This window comes from Zeugodacus cucurbitae, chromosome 6, assembly GCF_028554725.1.
Source record: "Zeugodacus cucurbitae isolate PBARC_wt_2022May chromosome 6, idZeuCucr1.2, whole genome shotgun sequence".
Classification (NCBI taxonomy): Eukaryota; Metazoa; Arthropoda; class Insecta; order Diptera; family Tephritidae; genus Zeugodacus; species Zeugodacus cucurbitae.
In genome coordinates, this window is record NC_071671.1 from 28596623 (window position 1) to 28619777 (window position 23155).

Here is a 23155-nt window from a genome sequence, read left to right on the forward strand (position 1 = left end):
TTTGATGTCGCCCACATCATGCAATATTCACTTACGGTGCAAGCCTGCGCTAAAATATTCTCTTGATCATGCGCAATAGTTTTCTTAGGTGGAGAAATACTTAAACCTGCACAAAAATATTTTTGTATCCCTTTGTTTCGAGCTTCGTCTATGATTTACGTTATTTAAGAAATTAAAATGTATTTCAAAGTTAAAACAACAAACATATATATTTGTATTGTCATTTTTGTCTAAATTTGTCCTTTGAGTCGTTTTTACCATTGTGAATTGCATACACATGTAAAACAAAATTTGGCAGCATTTAGAAAGCGGCGATAGAATTTTTAATGAGGTATCCGCAATCAACTAGATACCTTCGTTGTTGCTTTCACATGTAAATTTTTTGACAGACGAGCAGCGCACAAAGATAGCGAGCAGAGAAGTGACCAATCGATGACTAATAAAAACTAATACTAAACTGGCTAATATAAACTTGTTTTCGAATAAATGGGAAAATTTTCTCCTACCCTTCTATCATGATTTCTTTTCAAATTCACATGTGTATATAAGACATAAGGCATAATGATTTTGGTTGTGGAATATATATTTTCTCCATACCCTTGTAAAAAGCGGCAACTCTACTTTTTGTTGTTAAAAACAACATCGATATAAATGAGTTAATTCATATTGGTACATGATTTGTGTCTTATCGTAGTATCAAAAAATTTTGAAAAGTAATTAGGCACAGGAAAATTGTAGTTTCGGAAGTTGTGAAAAATGAAGTTTCAATAGGTTTGTATTAGGTGTTTGAATACCAGTGGTTAACTAAAGAAGCTTCCTTAAATTGCGATATCTTAATGAATGTTGGTAAGATTTCTTCAAGCGGGTTTGTTTAATTAAAAATTCACGTATAATAGTAAAACAACATGCGAAAATAATAAAGATAATAATAAAAAAGTTAGTATAAAATTTTCAATATGTCTTGAAAAGGCTGTAATAATGTTATTTGTTATTTTGAGTGTGTTAAGTGTGAAGTCTAAGTTCAAGTTTTTTTCTTAACCGGCATTTGAAATTTAACTTCTTACTAGGTGTTTAAATTAAGTTAAAGATATAAAATATACTTGTTTAATACCCAACTACATACGTCCTTATTGTGTATATTTCCGTAGATTCACACAAAATTGCAGAGAAATTTACAGTACATCGGATTGATTAATCGTTTATCTAGCTTTGTGCGTGAGCTGTTTTATTTTAGAGTTGTGGTTATATCTAGATTTTTTCTTTGCTTTAACATGTATAGAAGTCATAACGCATTTAAGGAGTAACTGGCCAAATTATCATTGTCTTGTATCTTTTTTAAAAATACATTGAGAAAATAATATAATTTATTTTTTATGTACCTATAGTTTTGAGTGTTTAATTTAATAATTATTTCAAGGATATAGGACTGTATAACATCATCGAATAATGAATGGTTGTATTAAATGAACGATGACTAATAACCCTCATAAAATACCGTAGATGATTAAAGGCAGATTATGTTATGTATTACTTTTGTACAAACCTTACACAGGTGTAAGCTGTACTTCAGAATTAAGATAATGATATTCTGAGAATTTTTCATCAATCTCAAATTTTGTTTTTCAGTAGCTGGAACATATTTTGGGGAAACTTCAGTATACTATCTCAGGCTTTCGGTAATAAAATGGGTATCGTTGGAAAGAGGAGGTTCTCCAGATTAAGAATATATATACATATAGCTGCAGCTGATAGCTTATAGTTTTCGAGATATTCGCACTTAAAGTTGAAAAAAGTGCTACTTTTATCTTAAATTTTCACAATATAGATTGAATATTTTATTAATATTATGCACTTATTTTACACTTACACTTCACTACATTGTTTCTGCATATTTATTTTATAAAATTTATCACGAAAATAGTTGTAAATAATTATTTAACATTTTACACAAATTTCTTAAATTCAACAATAACAAAAAGGGTTGCAGCTTGACAAGTAATAAGTGTTGCCATATCAGATATTTTGCAAACGAATGAGAAGAACCAAAATAAATAAATACCCCAAATGCAGAAAACAAATGCCCTATAAAAAGATTATATAAAGATAATATAAGGAAAGTTTATGATATCCACTCTATGTACTATAAGTAAGGGAAATGAAAAGGTCTTTCGTTTGAAATACTTTCCGCATTGGCGGCCTTCGGCCGAGCTTCAATAAAATAACCCTGGTCGAGCCTACACCGGGAGTTATCAAAGAGGGGGAAATGAAAAGTTCTTTCGCAAAGAACTACTTTCCGCATTGGGGGCCTTCGGCCGCGCTTCAAAAATATAACCCTGGTCATTCCAACACCGGGAGTTATCAAAGAGGGGGAAATGGAAAGTTCTTTCGCAAAGATCTACTTTCCGCATTGGGGGCCTTTGGCCGCGCGCCAAAAAAATAACCCTGGTCGGGCCATCACCGGGGGTTATCAAAGAAAAGGTAATACCGAGATTTTGCATTAGTCATAACATCATTATGGTTTATATATTTGGTGTATAATCCTTCTTTTTACTGTTTATATTTATTCTTTTCATTTTTGCAAAATATTTGATATGGCAACACTCATTACTTGTCAACCTGCAACCATTTTACTATTTTTTAGACGAAGATTTGTTTAAAATGTTAAATATTTATTTACAGCTATTTTCGTCATAATTTTTATAAAATAAATATGCAGAAACAATGTGATGAAGTGTATATGTAAAATAAGTGCATAATATTAATAAAATATTCTGTATATATTGTGAAAATTCGAGATAAAAGCGAATATCTCGAAAACTATAAGTCAGCTGCAGCTATATTCTTAATCTGTAGAACCTCCTCTTTCCAACGATACCCATTTTATTGCCGAAAGCCTGGGACAGTATACTAAAGCCGACCCCATATTTTCTAAATATTAGTTGTTCTTAACTGTAATAAAATCTGTGTTCTTTTCAGTTAGATAAGACAGATAGCCATTTGACAGTTTCCTTGTTCTCATCACTTAATTGGAAAATTTGCCTGCAATATATACAGGAATTATTAATTTTATCAATAGCTAAAAAATTAAATTCAGTGCCAGGCAGGCAGTAGCACAATTTAAATTTCGGAAAAACTTCCGTGAAACAAGTTATGAGTGGTAAATCCTGGGGACTCTCAAAAATTAAAAAAAAAAAGTTGTGGAAGCAATGCATGATATCGAGGAGATTTTCAATACAGGGGCGCCAAGATTTGAGGCCTGTTTCATGTTAATTAACCTAAAATAAACACTTTAGGGTATAAAAAAATTTACATCATGCACTGTTCGCGAGGTATTTGCACATGAATATTGGATTATAGCGAGCGCGGTATATGCCACGGCGGGCGAAATAAATATGTCAATTATACATATATATCGAAATGTCGAAAATTTTTATTCTTCAAAAAATGTTTATTTTGGAAAAATTAACATAAAAATGTCCTCAAATTTTAGCGCTCCAGTAACAACTGAATGCAATATCACAAGGCTCTTGCTACCGATGGACAGGATTACAAATATTTACATTAATATGTGCAGGGGCTCGGAGATTTACATATGGGCATTTCCGCCATGTCGAACGTGACAATCGTACACCTTTCAACTAAAAAAAAATATGAACTAAAATGTTTTTTTTAATTTTGACAGTAGGATTTTTTAATAGCCCTTCATTAGCTCTACATTTAGTGTTAAGGTATTCGCACGGGACAAAAAATGGATGTCGTTTTTGGGGACAACGATTCAAACGGCGATTTAAGCGAATTGTGAGGCAATATTCAAATGTTTTTGATTGTAGAGCGTTGTGAATGGATGCCTTTAAAATTGGTATGAATTTCACCCAAAAATAATTTATAGTTTTTTTTTTTTAAATTAATATTTACCACATTCGCACGGTATATTTTTTTCCATCATAATATTTATGTTGATTTTGTTGTTATAATACGGAATTATTTAACAACAAGTCCAATAAAATGGCTTAAAAAAGTATTAAATGTATTTATTTATTTATTTTAACTAACATCCAACGAAAAACAACAAAAATTCTATAGTATCAAATGAAAATAGTATTATGAATGTGAAATACAGTGTTTTTTTTTTTCAGAAATGCCTCGGGTATAAAAATTTTTGGATTTCGTTATCTGCTAGACCTTCCTTTTGAGTTTTTTTTTTGCAAAAAAATTATATTCTAATGAAGAGTATTTAGTATTTAACTATTTTATAAAATTAACCAGGCTTGATAATATAAATTTGATTTTAAACTGAGAGCAGTTACCTTAAATAAAATAAATATTTTAGAAAAGCAACTAAAGGATTTCTGAATTGTAGTTAAGAAATTTATCAAGAAAATAATATGTCATGCGTAAACTTGCCACTTTTAAAAGCAAACGAATTTCTCCTGACAACCTTGTTAAAATGAGCACTCTTATTTTGATTTGTAAGCCTATAATTTTCGCCAAAATCTATTTAAAAAGCTAGTTAGTGGAATTTAAAGTGCGGTTTTTGCTCATATGTAAATAATTAATGTAAATGTATCTATTTACATACTTAAGTCAATTTAATAAGATAAAAAATAATTTGAAATTTTTAAATTCCACACCTACGATGTCGCACGTGATCAATTTTAAGTAGTTACCAAACCACAAATCTTCTGATTTTTTAACAAGGTTTTTTTTTATTTTAATTGTACAAAAATTTACATTAAAATATAGGATAATGAGAGAGCAAAAACTTACAGTTATTTGAAATCGCATGCTTTCTTATGCATTTTATTTTGCTCTTTGTACCCTTATAAAGGTTTTACACAAAGCAATAAATTATACATGATATGTTTCTTTAACAATTTTGACGAAAAAACAAATGCAGTAGAAAAATCGAAATGAGAAAAGTAGCTCCTAAGCGATTTGGCATACGTATATATCGAATTGGTTATGAATAAATTTAAAATTTATTTAATATAAACGAATTTAAAAATTGAAATTTTCTATGAAAATATGCAAAAAATGTTTAATATTTTGCCTGTGGTGGACCTTCTGGCGGAAATGCACATATGACGAATATGTGAGTCAAATTGTATGTTATATTAATAAAATTAAATAAGTAAATTGCGAGAGTATTCAATGTTCGTTTACATCCGTTAATGAAATTTATATATGATATAAACATTATAAGATATAATCGTTTTTAATGCTAAAGAGTGAGTCTGATAGATCAAATGTGCTAGAGTGAGAATTAAAATACTGACATATTCGGCGGAATGGTTCGTTTAATTCGAACTTTGTTCTAGAATATTTTAAAATGATTATCTAAATTCTCTACTGAGCGAGCAGAGACAAGTTAATATCAGACAAAAGGACTATTCAGAAGTTTTACTAGGTATATTATGCCAAGCATTTTCCTACAAGTAGTGAGTATAGGTAGATTTATTAGTTTAGACGATTAGTATATGGAAGAAGTTTTAACCTGGAATCCCAAAACATTTCGGAATTTAATATATTGATAGGAGTAGGTGTGTGAGTGTATGTCGTTTATTTTTATGTATTTATATTTTTAATGTAAATTTAAAATTGCAAATAAAAACTTTTAATTCCATTAATTTTGTTGTTGTCAACTTATAGGAAAGCAGTCAAAGTGAGTAATTTCTCTAACTTACGGCAGTGATTAATTATAAAATATGCACCAAAAACCGTATTGATGGCAACAATTCTGTAATATCAGGAAAACATGGACCGTGAAAGCCTTAGCGAGTGGGCTAAAGATAAGCCACTTAGTATTCTACAACTTGATCCGGCAGATAGAGCTGTACTAAGAATAGCAGGTAAATAAGTACAAGTTTAATTAACAGTGTGATATTTTGTAAGCTTAAGATAATAAAAAATAATAGATATTGTTAAACTGTCATTAGTGAATAGGGGAAATATTACCGGAAGCCTGGAAAATTTTGTAATAAAAAATGTTACATTGAGCTTAAAATATGTTTTTAGACGAAATTTCGCATGCATAGTTAATGGGCCGACTTCACTTATTTCTAAGCCACAGTTTGTCCAAGTTAATATGATAATGATAATTATATATTTAGGAGTATGGGAAATACTGAACAGATTTTATAAATTTTCACCACAGAGCCCAAATTGGGGGAAAAAAAATATATTCTTATATATTTCCCGGAAATTATCTCATGTATTTGGTATGATGTCTATCAAGAGTTCGAAATTTCATATCCGGTATTCGGGTATAAAACTATAGTGCGATTTCTAAAATGTTTACTTTATGTAATGGCTGAACCTCAACATGAGGTGACGCCGAGAAACAGTCTAAGCTCGTTTAGAGTAAATCAAATTAGAGAATTACAAAAGGCTAACTACATTACACAAAGATGGCACTCAAAAAAGAAAACGAAGAACTGAAAGCAAGCCTGTTAGTACAGCACCAAAACCATCAAATGTAAGTGTTGATGAAGTATACGAAACTGAACTATGAAGATGAACTAGCTAAAGAAACGGAGTGGATACTCAAAAAGAAACGCTCTCCAAAAAAACGTAAAGCTGATAGTTCCCCAACAATTATTAGCCCTATGAAAAATAAAAATAAAGAAAAGGCGGCCATTAATGATATCAAAATTCATCGACCACCACCAATTATAATAAACGACGTTAACGATTTTAATAAATTACATTCAAATATTACCGCTCTAACGAAAAACAAATTTTTAATAAAGCTTTTGAGTAACGGTGCCTACAAACTAAATACATTTGATGCTACTGACTATCGAACAACAAGAAAAATTCTTGTCAAACGAAAATATACCTTGGTTTAGCTACGAGAGAAAACATAACAGGCCAATAAAGGTAATGATAAAAAATTTACACCACATATGTGATACTCAATCCATCTTGAACGACCTTTAAGATTAAGGTTTTAATGCAGGGACCGGAAATAAGAGTTATTTTACAATTTTTAATAAGAAAAATCATACATAAAGGAACATCGTAGAAAAGTTTTGATAACACCATCATGATTATTAGGTGAACTATATGCGAAATACTGTATGATTTTTAAATTTTGATTTTTTTATATTTAGATCAAAAATAAAAGTTATTTTTGATTTTTATTTTTTTAGATCAAAAATAAAAGTTATTTTTGATTTTCATTTTTTTAGATCAAAAATTAAAGTTATTTTTGATTTTTATTTTTTTAGATCAAAAAATAAGAATTATTTTTGATTTTTATATTTTTAAATCCATAATAAAAATCAATTCAAAATTTGTAACATATAAAAATTGGAATGATGCATATTGTAATACATACGGCATAAATAGATAAATAAAAATTTTGAATTGATTTTTATTATTGATTTAAAAATATAAAAATCAAAAATAATTCTTATTTTTTGATCTAAAAAAATAAAAATAAAAAATAACTTTTATTTTTGATCTAAATATATAAAAATCAAAAATAACTTTTATTTTTGATCTAAATATATAAAAATCAAAAATAATTTTTATTTTTGATCTAAATATATAAAAATCGAAAATAACTCTTATTTTTTGATTTTTTTGATAATAGTCATAAGAGTTACTGTCCCTGCTTTAATGTGTTAAATGCAATTAACAAACTTAAGTGGAAGACTAAAGAACCGCCAGATATGTTTTTAGTAGTATTCGATGCTACCGAGGACATTAGGAAAGTTTATCAGATCAAAAGCATTATTAACTGTTGTCAAGGTTGAGCCTATTCTATTATATCTATATATAAAGCCTCTAAATTAATCCGTCGGTTCAAAAATTGTCAAGCTTTTGGACATAAAAAAAACTTCTGCGTTAAGTCATCGAGATGTGTGAAATGTGGAGGCAAACATCGTACAACTGAAAGCCGAAAAAGATCCTGCCAAATGTTACAACATTATTATATTTAAATAATGTATTAATTAAAGCTACTGTAATTTCAGTAAAAATACACAGTCAGTCATTGTACTTAATTGCTCTATATAGTCCGCCCAGGCATAATATCATAACTGATACTTATACGAGTTTATTAAAAAAAATATGACGGAAGGTACATCATTTGTGGTGACTTTAATGCAAAACACACTCATTGGGGATCACGTTTAACTACAACCAATCGATAACTTCTGAAAGCTATACAAGTTATTGGATGCAATGTTATTTCGACAGGGAATGTTATTATTTCATCAACAAAGTATCAAAAATCAATTTACGTATTGAAGATAGCTCAGATTTAAGCTCTCCATTCACCACCACTGTTACTAACTTTATGTGAAAAACCAGTAATTTCGTCCGGCACGTGTTCCTTATCTAATAAACATACTGATTGATATTAATTTAAGACTATACTGAATAAAGTCGATTTTAAACTAAAGCGCATATCGACAGATGCTGACTTAGATTGTAAAGTTGAATCTTTCACAAAAGTAATTCAAAATGCTGCGTGGAACAGTACACCGAATATTCGCGTGAATATAAGTGGAAACAAATTCCCAAAATACATGGTATCCATAAAAAACGTAAACTTCGACGAATATGGCAGCAAACTAGGTCGGCTGCTCTCAAAACAGAGCTTAATAGATGTACAGTGGGACTAACAACAAAAATTAGACAGTTTATAAACTATTCCTTCAAAACGTATTTGTCCTGTTGATAAATCTACCAATTATTCGCTCTGGAAAGCTGCAAGGAATATTAATAAACAAATAAAACATGCCGCACCAATAAAATTAAACGAAACTGAATGGGCCGAAACCAATGCAAAAAAAGTTGCAGTAATTGCAAATAATTTGAGAAACACATTTACAACTAACGATGGACATGAGCTAAACTGTGAAAATAGTTGGTTGGATCCACTTGTCAGCATTTCTCCAGTTACTAGTATAGAAATTAAAAGTTTTATCAGGGTTTGATTTAATAACCGGAGAAATATTACGCAATCTACCAAAGAATTGTATAAAAAAATTGTAAACGTTGTAAACAGTGCATAAGGTACTTAAAATCCATCGCTTTGGAAAGTATCTGAAGTTATTATGATACCTAACCCGGGTAAACCACTACATGATGTCACATCTTATAGGCCAATATCGCTGCTGCCAGTTCTATCGAAAGTCTTCGAGAATGTTCTCATAAAGAGGCTAAAATCAATAATAGATCGAAAACATCTTATACCAGTACATCAGTTCGGCTTTCGTGACCACCATTCAACAATTGACCAGGTGCACCGAATCCTGAATTTCGTTGAAAATGCTATTGATAAAATGAACGTTTGGCGGCCTTCTTAGACGTGTCTCAGGCTTTTGATAGTGTTTGGCATTCGGGTCTACTGCTGAAATTGAAATGCATGTTACCCAAACAATATTGCGAAATAATTGCTTCCTACCTAAAATATAGATACTTTCGTATAAAACAAGAGGATGCATACTCAAACTTGCAACCGATAGAAGCGGGTGTTCCCCAGGAAAGCGAGTTGGGGCCTATGCTTTACTTGCTTTTTACAAGAGATATCCCCACTGACTCAAGTTATGTGACAGCGACATTTGCGGATGACACAGCCCTGTTAGCAGCAGGAGAGTCAACCTCAATATCTACCCTTCGACTGCAAACAGCTGTCAATGCAATTACTAAATGGGCTTCCAAGTGGCGCATTAAATTAAACAATTCCAAATCAATACCCGTAGATTTTACTTAAAAAAAACATCATATCATCCCATTTATATAAATGGTACTCCTATACCACATCACAATAATGCTAAGTACCTAGGAATCACCCTAGATGCTAAGCTTCGCTGGAAAGAGCATGTCAAGAAAAAAAAGGAGTGAGCTTGATTTAAAATTTGCTAAGTTTTACCATCTACTTTTACCATCTAGGAGATCCACACTTTCAATCGAAAACAATCATATACTAAATCCAATTTTATATTTTTTCGTTCGTTCGTTTACTTTGCAATATATAAATCAGAAACCTATAAAGAAATGTGACATTGTTCATTTAAAAAATTTTCGAAACCCAACCAAACTTTTCAAGGCTCTATATACCGAAAATGAGGACCTAGGCACTCACTAGGGTTGCTTTAGTTTTGTCCGATACTGCACATATACTGTAATCGTTTCCTAGCGGACTTTATGTCGAATATATGGGACATTGTGTTATTAAATTAAATAAATAATTGGCGAGAGTATAAAATGTTACACCCGCCATTCCTTACTTGTAATAATTTGAAAGATTTCATTCATTTGTATGAAAGCATAAATACATGGGAATGAGATTGTCAAATTAATAAAATATTTTTTATTTATTTTGAATTTCAGTATAAGTTTCTATTCTAATCAATAATAGCCTGCTAGTAAGGCAGCTATTGCCTCGTATCTAGTCGAAAATTTCGAGCTTTTTTTTCGAAAATCGCTCGTTCGCATCCGTTAAAAATTTCACCCGGTTTTAGAAGCTCATAATACACCAAGCCCGTCCTTCTGATTTCACTAAATACAGAGCATCACCATGGGTATTCGGCTTTGCCGTTGATTTATCTGGTTGACCAAGTTTCAAATATGATTTTAGCGTTTAAAATTGTTATAATGGCTCAAATGTTCATCATCAATTACAATCCTATCCAAAAACGATTTATTTTTGCATCGTTCAAGCAGCATTCCACCCAATTTCCTTAAATATATCCGACTGCTTTTAAACATTTTGAAATGGCTGCTTGAGTGACTTCCAAAGATTCTATGAGTTCTTCTTGTGTTTGGAAACCATTTAACTCCCCACAAAAACACATTTTCAGGTACAAAGTTTTAGATATTTGAGTGAAAAAAAAATATTGTATATGTTTCAAATGAATGAAATATACTGAAACAGTCATAAAAAGACAGTTGTAACACATGCTGAGAATAATGGAACAGTGGAATAATAAAGTTATGTTATCTCTGGGGAAACCGCACGAATATAGTAATATTTTACACTTATTTTGGCATAATTTTTTATTGCATAAACAAACAAGTCTATAGCTTAATGCTGTTGTGAACAAAAAAATATATATGTATGTGTATATGCGATAATCTTAGCAAATTTCGTAAATTCATGTTTGCTTCGGGCATATGACTACTATCGGAGGGAATTTCAATTCTCTATCCCAATGTCCAATGGTACCATTTCGTGTTATGATTCGGTCACCAGAAGTTCGTCGCTTTGATGTGATGGTTTCACGCACTGTATAATGTTCTCACACCTGCAAATTCTGAATTCTGATTCTGAATCATAATATTCAAAGATATGTGTAGGATAATTGTTAAATATGTTATATACAAGTTAATTATTATCAATCAAATCTGTGGTGTCGTAAGGTTTTTCACACATGTTTCATGCCAGAATTGGATGATAATTAATTTATATTTGTTATCTTTGTATTATATTAACAGACAAAATATTAAACATTATTAGAATTACAAAGTTTTTACATATATTTATACTAAATTATTTTTAAATTAATTCATAACCAATTACGAGACATACGAAAGCCAAGTCGCATAGGAGCTACTTTTCTCATTTCGATTTTACTACTGCATTTGTTTTTTCGTCAAAATTGTTAAAGAAACGTATCATGTATTAATGTTTGCTTTGTGTAAAACCTTTATAAGGGTACAAAGAGCAAAATAAAATGCATAAGAAAGCATGCGATTGCAAATAACTGTAAGTTTTTGTTCTCTTACAGCCGGTTTCACGAAAGTTTTTAATTGAAAATTAAGTTCCATTTAATTTTAATTTTAATTTTTATTTAACTTTGCACTTAAATTTCTTGCGTTTCACCATTATTGACATTTGGCATCAAAAAAATTAAAAGGCAGGGATGTTAGTAAGAATAACAGCTGATTTATGTAAACAAATAAATTGTATTTCTTTGTCAAAATGGTAAACAAATGGGAATTCAGCTGATAGAAAAGCGTAACCATGGTTACATATGACAGTATTTAAATAATATTTAAATGGCAAAGCGTGACCATTTAAATAAAAATTAAGTCAAATGGTGGAACTGAAATTAATTATTTTTCACTTAAATTTGTTTCGTGAAACCGGCTGTTAGTATCATATATTTCAATGTCCCGTGCGACATCACAAAATAACACTTGTTTTCACTGCTTCGGAAACATAAGCAGAAAGTTCGCAAAACTTTGAGTACAAACGGTTAATTTGTATACAAATAAAATAAAAAAAGCCTTGTTCAAAAATCTGAAGATTTGTGATTTTGGTTACTACTTAAAATAGATCACGTGGTCACGTAGATGTGGAGTTCAAAAATTGAAAATTATTTTTTGTCTTATAAAATTAACTTAAGTATGTAAATAGATACGTTAAAAATTTTAATTTTAAATTCCACTGCTATTTAAATAGATTTTGGCGAAAATTGTAGACTTACAAATCAAAATAAGAGTGCTAATTTTAACAATGTTGTCAGGAGAAAATCGTTTGTTATTTTCTTGATAAATCTCTTAACTAAAATTAAGAAATCCTTTAGTTGCTTTTCTAAAATATTTTTTTTAAGAGCTATAAAAATCCTTCTGTCAAAATGTAAAAACATTTTAGTTCATAATTTGTTTTAGTTGAAATGTGTGCGATTGTCACGTTCGACATGGCGGAAATGCCCATATATATGTATGTATGTATATCGATGGTATTTGAATTTGTAGTACGATATACTCAATGCATCAAAATGTCTTGTTTGTATGTATGCTAGCTAGGTTTGAGTTGAAATGATCATGATTTAGATGCATAAAATTTGTTATTATTATTATTATTAGTATGATCATTTTAATTATGCTTCAATTCTACATGTGTGTACGCTTTGTTTTGAGCTGCATGTTCACCCTATCCAATAAAAAGTAATAAACTGGTTAAATTAAACTTAGTTTACTCTTTAAAAACCAAAGAGTATACATATATTTTGAAATTCTCTTTTGATTGATATTGTAAAGTAACTGACGTTGATCGCACAACCTACACAATTGAAGCAGAGTTACTCTTTAATTAATGGCGAGTGACTCAAGGTTATGATAACTCTCAACGCAACTCGTCTGTTTTTATTGGTATTAGTCAACTGTATAATCAGCGTTCGTTTTTATCTTTTACTCAGTCTGGAACGAGCCGTCGTGTCGCACGTTTGTTGAAGAATTTTGTAATTGTTTATAACATAATATCTTGCGTGTAAATAACTTTTGTTGTTGAAATTGGAAAGAAAAACTTCCTTTTGATGAAAATAAGGTGCTAAATATGTGTTTTTAACAGTGAATACTGCAACCAGTTGCATGAAGATCATTGCAATGATAAAATAAAATAATTTAATAGTGAAAATGTGCTAACAAAATTTGTGTATACCAAATTAAACCATCGACCTTATTCCATTGCTATATTTCTCTTTGTAGAAAACCTGTTGCATGTAGCTGGTTAAAACTATTCGAATCGTAGTAATTTTCATTTCGTTTGTTACTTGTTTGCAACAGAGCAATTTTTATCGTTTATCGACAACGTTGCCTATTGCAGACGAATTTGAATTATTCCACGTTAAGGGAATTTCAATTTACTAATCAAAATATGTGTTTTTGTTTTTTAATTAATAATGTAGTTTTAAAGACAATAATGACTATGGAGATAACACTCATGCCTCTTTGTTAAAAAGAAAACAAATTACGCTTCACTTTATTTGTAAAAATACTAAACAATATAACATTGAAATCTTTGATTTTTTTCATTAAAAAAATTTAAGGTCACTTTAGTAACTCAAATTGTATACACATAACCAAGCGTGCGTGAGGTTGATTAAATATTTTTTAGTGGGTTTTAAAATAAATTTAAAAAAAAAATCACGACGATATATTTAATTTTGTGTGGTAGATTTCGCAATGACTTCCCACGCATATTATAAAGAACGTTTGGGCTTCGATCCCAACGACATAAGCAATGAGCCGTCAGTTACGTCATCGCCGCAGGTGCGGAAAAACTCGAAACACCATCACCCAGACAACCCACACAACCAAAACTACGCCAGCTCACAAAAACATGGTCGGCAAAATGTTGCTTATTACTCACAGCATGCAGTTCAAATACCTGTTTTGCAAGAAAAGGCAAGAATCGGTGATATTGATTTCAATGTGGAAACTAGTCCAGCAAAAAAAGCCAAGCATTCCTTAGTGCCCTCTCAGCAATCGTTGCCTGTGGGTGGCTATGAAGATGCTTTGACACAATTTAAAGGTAAATTAAAGTAATTGTTTTGTTTAGTTTCCCTCAATTTAAAACTCTATGTTACCACATGTAATTATGTTAAAATAAACGTTAAGTTTTCAATTTAAAAGCCATCTTGAAAATTAAAACGCTTTATAATCTTCCAATAAGGTTCTAACTTTTGATTGCATAGTTATTGCGGCAAAGGTATCTTTATACTCTCGCAACAAATGTTGCTAAAGAGAGTATTACAGTTTTGTTCACATAACGGTTGTTTGTAACACCCAAAACTAAACGAGTTAGATATAGGGTTATATATACCAAAGTGATCAGGGTGAAGAGTGGAGTTCAAATACGAATGTCTGTCTGTCCGTCCGTCCGTCCGTCCGTCTGTGCAAGCTGTAACTTGAGTAAAAATTAAGATATCTTGATGAAACTTGGCACACTTATTTCTTGACACCATAGGAAGGTTGCTTTCGAAAATGAGCAAAATCGGACCACTGCCACGCCCACAAAATGGCGAAAACCGAAAACACATAAAGTGCCATAACTAAGCCATAAATAAAGCTATAGAAATAAAATTTGGTATGAAGGATCGCACTATGAAGGGGCATATTTGGATGTAATTTTTTTGTGGAGGTGGGCGTGGCCCCGCCCCCTACTAAGTTTTTTGTACATATCTCGCAAACCAATAGAGCTATATAAACCAAACTTTCTGCAGTTGTGTTTTTTAGCCACTTCCTAATGCAGTCCAAAAATTAAAGAAATCGGATCATAACCACGCCCACCTCCCATATAAAAGTTAGGTTGAAAATTACTAAAAGTGGGCTAACTCACTAACGAAAAACGTCAGAAACACTAAATTTCACATAAGAAATGGTAGATGAAAGCTGCACTCAGATTTTTTTACAAAATGGAAAATGGGCGTGGCGTCGCCCACTTATGGGTCAAAAACCATATCTCAGGAACTACTCGACCGATTTCAATGAAACTTGGTTTGTAATAGTTTCCTTACATCCCAATGATATGTTGTGAAAATTGGCCAAATCGCTTTACAACTACGCCTACTTCCTATATACCAGAACTTTGAAGACAATCTGAATCGTTTACCCATACCAAACCCATATATCGAACACGAGGACCTCGATGCTTCTAACCTAATATTATGGTTTCCAACTTTCAATGGACTTTATACAATGTACATATATGACGAATATGTGGGTCAAATTGTGTATTATATAATATAAATAAAGTTAAATAAATAAATTGCGAGAGTATAAAATGTTCGGTTACACCCGAACTTAGCCCTTCCTTACTTGTTTTGTTTAGTACCTTTCAAAAAAGTGTTTTTCATATTAAAATTCGTTCTTTCTTACTTTGTTATTGGAACCAATTTACCAATTTGAATTTAATTATTTTTTGGTTAAGTGGTTGCCTGTCCACAATTTATTATTAACTTTATTGGAAGTTTTTGTAATTCACTAACAACTGTGCTTTGTTTTACCTACCTACTGCATATATTATGAACTAGTTGTATGCATAAAAGCTGCTAATTTTTTTTTTTGTATGATATTTCACATAAATTTCAATTCTTGAAATAGAGTCTAAGTAGTCTAAAATCTAAAATAAATTCATCTAATATTGGTGTTAGTGGCGGTGATGTTCAAAAGTATTAAAATTAGTCCTCTATATTTTGGCGGATAATATACTATAAATTTCAGACCGACTTAGAAAGTTTAAATGGAATTTAATATATAAATTTGTATTGCAAATACTATTGTTGATATAATGTTCAACGTTTTTTATTTATAACATGCTATTGCCGATCCCGCAAAATTAACTTGTTAAGAGAAATGAAAATCGGATCTTTCAATTTATCGCCAGAGAAGAATGTTTAGTTTGTTATAAACTATTAATTCGTTTACCAATGCGTATGTGAACAAAGCTCATGAAAAATGATATTTTAAAACGTATACCAATATCATGACATCACCACATACGCTCCAAACAATATTAAGTTTTGATTAAACCTACTGTATTGTCATGAACAAAAATAAATGTGTATTCCTTGCTTAGATGGCGTCATAACGATTTTTTAACAATTTGTGTGTGGTTTCGAAAATCGCTTACTCCTACACATATGTTTGTGTTTTTTATTATTCATTGTCATTTCCCATAAGAAGTCGTAAACTACTGACTTGAAAACCAAATATATCTTAGTTATAAAAAAAGAGAAAAGGTTTGTTAATTCAGAAAGTATACTCTCTTTTCTTCTCTCCAAGAGAGTTGAATGGTTTATATTCACACTTTCATTAATACTTTTTCCATTATGTATATATGTACATCTAAGATATACGCCTATTAAATAACTAAACTTTTTCACAACATAGTTTTTATTGACATTTCATCTGATATCATTTACCCGATATGTTTGCATACTATTATAACACTCAATTAAGATTTTGTTTCACTGGGAAGGAATCCTATTTAGAAGTAATAGTGAATTTTTTCAGAATTTATTCTTAAATTACTGGTCTCAAACTTATTTTTGAAAAACTATTATATTAGTAGTGGTACACCTATAAATTGTTGGAAATAAAATAAAATTTTGTTTAACTCATTATTCGTTTTCCCTTTTTTTTTCAAAGCAACTCATAAATTAATAATTATCAGAATTATTATTTAAAATAGTGTGTAATAGAGGGTGACTAATTTGTAAGATTTCAGTGATTATTTTAATTTGAAAATTAAATCAAGAAAAACTTATTGTAAGGTGCCGTGTAGTTTTTTATAAGTCTTTTAAATTCTATTCCTGATTAAATATCAACCCAGTCAATTAATTTGTGCAACTACAAAATGCATATAGAAATGAATTAACTCTCTATTTAATGTATGTATGTATGTAACGATTATAAACAAAACTGTATTTCTCTTCATATATAACCGAGTATTTCTCTTCTGAATGACATAGACATATATATTTGTATGAACAAATAATACTTTCATATATGGTGTTTAGAAGTTAAGAAACTGACGTCATTCACCAATGCAAGTTAATATGGTGTTCGTAGTCATCAGGTACAATTTCATGTAGGTGGATTGGTCAATTTAAAGCATAAATAAAACGAGATAAATTTTTGAAACATTCAAACACACTGACATACATGTAAATACATTGTATATCAAATTCTTTAAAATCAGTTGTATTTGACACTGGCATTTCCGTCATGTTGAACGTGACAATCGCACACATTTCAACTAAAAAAAAATTTTGAACTAAAATGTTTTTTAAATTTGACAGTAGGATTTTTAAATAGCTCTTTATTAGCCCTACATTTAGTGTTAAGGTTTTTCAACGATTTTCATATTCAAGATAATTGCAAAAAACCAAGACAAAGAATGGAAGTCGTTTTTCCAGACAACGATTCAAACGCCGATTTCAGCGAATTGTGAGGCAAAATTAAAACGTTTTTGTAAAACGTTGTACATGGATGCCTTTAAAATTGGTATGAATTTCTCCCAAAAATAATTTATAGTTTATAGACATGTCGCACGGGACATTTTTTTCCATCATAATATTTATGTTGATTTTGTTGTTATAATTCGGAATTATTTAACAAGTCCAATAAAAATATGTAAAAAAGTAGTAAATGTATTTATTTTAAATAACATCAAACGAGAAACACAACAAAGTTTTTCTATGAATGAAAATGAAAGTATTATCATGAATTTGAAGCAGCTTTTACTTATATCTGATGACATAAAATTCACATTAACTCCAGTTGTACTATTTTGTGCACATTGATAAAATGCATCGGGTATAAACAACTTTTTGGACCAGACTTACCTTCTGATAACTGATCCCACTGCATTGACGGCTCCTTGCACAAAAAGCCATTATAATGAAGAGCATTTTAATTATTTTATAAAACCAACCATGCTCGATTATATAAATTCGATTTTAAACTGAGAACAGTTACCATCAGAAAAGATAAATATTTTAGAAAAGCAACTAAAGGATTTATTAATTTTAGTTAAGAGATTTATCAAGAAAATAATATGTTATGCGTTAGCTTATCACTTATAACAGCAAACGATTTTTTCCTGACAACCTTGTTGAAATGAGCACCCTTATTTTGATTTGTACGCCTATAATTTTCGCCAAAATATGTTTAAATAGTTAGTACAGTGATCATATGTGGTCATATGTAACTAAATAAAGTAATTCAATTTTATAAGACAAAAAATAATTTTCAATTTTTAAATTTCACACCTACGATGTCGTAATTGGTTATGAATTAATTTAAAAATAATTTAGTATAAATAAATTTAAATATTACCCTAGGAAAATATGCAACAACTTTGTAATTCTAATAATGTTTAATATTTTGTCTGTGGTGGACCTTCTGGCGGAAATGCCCATATGTTATAGGGAACACACTATATATAAAGTTATCCGGAAGGTGGACGATCGTTATATTAGATACTGTCTGGTTATTGCTTTCATTCTTTATTTATTTTTGATTGTAAACTGAAACTCCAGAAAACATTCCCACCATATTTCATTAGGGTAGCTCACACATTGACCAATTAAAATACAGATGCCTCTACAAATAGCGAACTTCGGTATCGAATTACAATACTGAGTATAAAAAAAGTTAAAAAAAAACTATATCAAATAGTATAAACTAATACGCTAGACAGACGGCAAAGTTATTTCCGATTAACTGCGCTTTTAATCAGTTCCAATTTTGTGGGTGACAGACAGCAGCGAAGCGAGTTATAAACTCGCATCTGATTGGCAATAATATTTCCATTTTGGTGAAATAAAATTGGATAGAAAGCAATTATTGCGGTTGTTAGCCGCACAATAGTGCAAAAACATTAATTATTAAAAAAATAGATATAAATACGTTATTATTATTACTTCCATTTTAGAAAAAATTAGCATGCGTATATTTTTGTTTACATTTAATCGAAAAACATCTGTCAGTATTGCATATTTTCATTCACAATAGATAAAAAGCGGCCATGTTTAACAATGTTGCCAACGAAAATACCACGAACTTCCACTAACTCTCTAAAATTTTGAGGATTAAATGGGAGTTAGCAAACGGAGTTAACTGAGATAACTCTCGAATTAACCCCGATTAAAGCAGTTATTCCGAGTTAACGCCGCCGTCTGTCAGGGGTATAACGCATAACCAAACTCATATACAGTGGAACTTCTCTAATTCGAATCACCATAATCCACAAAAAAAACTTCGAGTTAGAGAGACTTCGAGTTATAGAAAAATCATTATTCAGTTTTATTTATTTAATTCGCAAAAAGTTTTATGTTCATACGTTAAAACATGTATTCTAAATTTTGTTTGTTGCAGTTTGCAATTGTTTGGCTCTTCACGTCTGTATCTCATGCCTTTGTTACATGATTTATGTAATACATACTTTTTGTTCGCCTCCATAAGATATAGAGGGACACTTCTAAAATTCTACCACGATAGAAAAATTTTAAATTTTGTATTATGCCCTGACCAAAAAGTTCGATTTATGGAAGGAAATTTGTATGAAAGTTGCCTTCTATTGCCACTTTAAAAGTTCGAGTTTTGGAGAACTTCGAGTTAGGGAAGGAAATTTGTATGAAATTTGGCTTCTAAACGCTTTTGCCAATTCAAGTGTTGGAGTTATGGAGATCTTCGAGTTATAAGTTATAGAAGTTCGAGTTATGGAAGTTCCACTGTATTTACGATCATCGTGCTTTGTTTTGATTGCAAATAACATTTTAAGTTTTTGACCGACATTGTCTGCTCTCTGTTTTTAAGTTAGTACAATATATGATTATTTTCTCTGAATTCCAATTAAGTTAAAAGACTAATTTAAAACACGTAATGTTGACGGAAGTATACAATTTTGAGTGCATTTGTTTTTATAGAACTAATCATTCAAAATCTTCAATAATTAGAGTATTTTTGAGAACAGTGGACTCTAACACTTTTTGAACATAAAATAAGGATATACATAAACATCTAAAATGGTATATTTAGATACATATTATATGTATGAATTAATATTAATTTTTTTCCATTATTTTCATTGTATATATAGATGAGCGAGATGCTATTCAGAAGAAGACATTTACAAAATGGGTTAACAAACATCTCAAAAAGGTATGTTTTATAAATGTTTCTGCAATCGATGTATGTGTGTATGTATATAGGAAAACTGGAAAATAAGTAGACAAATGTTTAATCATATTTAATATAAAACCACAAATTAGACACTACATCCATCCTACTCTATTCACTAAACTTACAGTTTATTGATTGTATTGATACAATCGTGAAATTGAGTTCTAAAATAAACTAACATATGTATGTATATGAACGCATTTAAATCCTCGCCAATCAATCAGAAGCCTTCAGGTGTGATGACTGCTTTCATTAAATTAAGATACTCCTTAGTATTAACTTCAAGTATCACTTGCTTATCCCTTTTTCAGTAAATTAGTCCCGTTCGATGAGGAACATGTTGTTTTCTTTAAGTGTAGATCTTACACATTTGAATGTTAGTAGGCGAGTTTTATTTGACATCACAAGCTAAAGCTAAATCAAGAACAAATAAAACGCACTTTTTCTTATCGCGCACTGCTTTTAAGAACTCTACAATCATTTTAAGTATCCGGGATGACCAAAATAAATATCAATAAAGTTTTAATTTGACATTTTATACATCTACAAGAATTTATAATTTTGGTTTGTTTATATTTTCATCTGCCAAAATAAGGTTTTGCGCTATTGCCAACAACTTTTTTTAATACAATAAATTAAAAAATCTCTCTATTATTGATAAAAAAGGCTAAGACTTGTATAAAAATGAACATCCTCGAAATATTAATTATGATTATTTTGAGTATCTCATAAATTTCACTTGACATACCAAACAGTAGATAATTTTTATATATTTTTTAAACATTTTTCTCACTTTGTTGGTTTTATTAATTTTAACTCTTCATCTGGTGTTAAAATGCAGCATTGGGATTATATTAAGGTAATTGTTTTCTCTATTTATAAAATAAAGTAATAAATATATAATGATATAATTGAGCAAATGTAATTATTTAAAACCATATAACATAAATAACTTACAATTAAATCTAATTATGGCATGAAAAAAATCTTTCCAAAAAATGCATTCAACGCTTATAGGCCGTGCAAATTCAATAGAAGCCTACATTATTCCGAATTTTTGTGAAAGTGTGCCAATTTATTATATATTTGCGTAAAATATACCTCCAACATATTTTTTAACTTTGAAGATATACAGATGTTATATTTCCTTATGGAATTCACAGTCTATAATAATAATATGAATAAAACAAAATCTACTCTAATTTCAGAAATACACAATGTTACATATGTGTGTTTTCACTAATGGATATCCATGTTGTCCGCCTTCAGTAAGTTCGAATTCTTAAAGTTATGAAACAAATTAATTTTATTTCGGTGCTATTAGACAACACTTTTCGTTTAAATCAGTATTTTGCTTGCATTTTAATTATACATTTAAATACTTTGTTTATAATTTTTTAATTCAACTGCTGCTGAGTAGTGATTAGTGAAATCTCACTACCGGTGATTTTTTCACTGTGATTGAAAAATCGCATATAGCAACTGCGATCAATTTTTGTAAATAGCGGTGATTTACAATCGCAATGGCAATTCAGTAATTTGAGTTCAATCACAGTAGCTATAGAGAAGTTCAGTGCTTTTGTTCAATCACAATACATATAGGAGTTCAGTAATTCTAATTCGATCACTGTAGCAATAGCAGTTCAAAAAGTCTAATTCGATCACTGTAGTAATAGCAGTTCAGTGTTTCTAATTCGATTACTGTAGCAATAGCAGTTCAGTGATTTTAATTCGATCACTGTAGCAATAGCAGTTCGAAAAGTAGCAATCACAGTTCAGTAGCAATAACAGTTCAGTAGCAATAGCAGTTCGAAAAGTAGCAATCACTGTTCACTAGCAATTTTTGTTGCGATTTCGATAATTGTAGGTACGGTGATTACAAAAGCAGTTAAATGTACCCAAAATTTATTTAGTAGTAAATCGTGATTACAAAAGCAGGTACATTTGGATATTGTTAAAATTAATGAAAATGTAAATGTAGGTAGAGTGGCTGCCAACCGGCGCACCTAATGTAAATGTAACAAATTAAAAAAAAAAATGTGGAGTACAAATTCCCAAATTCGTTTTTTTTTTTTGTTGCGATCGCAATAACAATATAAAATCACAGTGATTTAAAAATAGCAATATCGCTCATCACTACTGCTGAGTACATAACTCCGAAAGAGTAACAGCAATTTGGAAAACTAAAAAATAGTCAACAATTATTAAGCTATTTAATTTAATTGCTGAAAAAATGGTCATAGTGACTAGAAGAAAGTTATTTATTTTAGATTTCATTATTTGTCTGCAATCCAAGTAATTAGTTCATATTGACTGAAAATATCATGGGTCTGTTGTTATATACAAATTATTGCCAAATTCTAATACCTAATATTTAGAAATTTTTTAAAATTAAAAATATAGCATGTATTTGAAAAAATAATAGATTACAACAAAAAATTAGAATGTTAATTCTCCTTACATGCATTAACCCGTTATCATCCTAGAAAGCTAAGCTTTTAACAAAGCTTAATTTGTCAGCAATAATGATTTGCTATTAAAGTAAGTCCAATTACTTTAAAATCTTCAGATTTGCATAATATTGATTTTTTTAGAAAGTTGGCCAATGTATACGGTTTTCAGTCGATTTTTCATTCATTATATGCAGATAGTAATAGACCAAATAGCCATTCTTTTCAGAAACAATATTAAAGAACAGATAAGAATTCAACAAAGCTTAAAT

General features: G+C 30.1%; 1 protein-coding gene across 29 annotated transcripts in view; it reads left to right on the plus strand.

Moving 5' to 3' along the window:
- The first annotated feature begins 627 nt into the window (after positions 1–627).
- LOC105219505 (microtubule-actin cross-linking factor 1) overlaps positions 628–23155 on the plus strand; it is a 91042-nt gene continuing 68514 nt past the window's right edge. For 4 of the 29 annotated variants that reach the window (XM_054234039.1, XM_054234040.1, XM_054234041.1 and 1 more), the window contains exons 1-4: positions 13161–13288; positions 13650–14275; positions 20351–20412; positions 21642–21701. In XM_054234039.1, coding sequence (XP_054090014.1) covers positions 13927–14275; positions 20351–20412; positions 21642–21701 — 471 coding nt within the window. In that variant the 5' untranslated portion in view covers positions 13161–13288; positions 13650–13926. Of the gene's footprint in view, positions 937–5649; positions 5850–13142; positions 13289–13649; positions 14276–20350; positions 20413–21253; positions 21293–21641; positions 21702–23155 lie in introns of those variants that run through there. The other 25 variants (XM_029045126.2, XM_029045117.2, XM_054234048.1 and 22 more) reach the window with 18 other exon arrangements.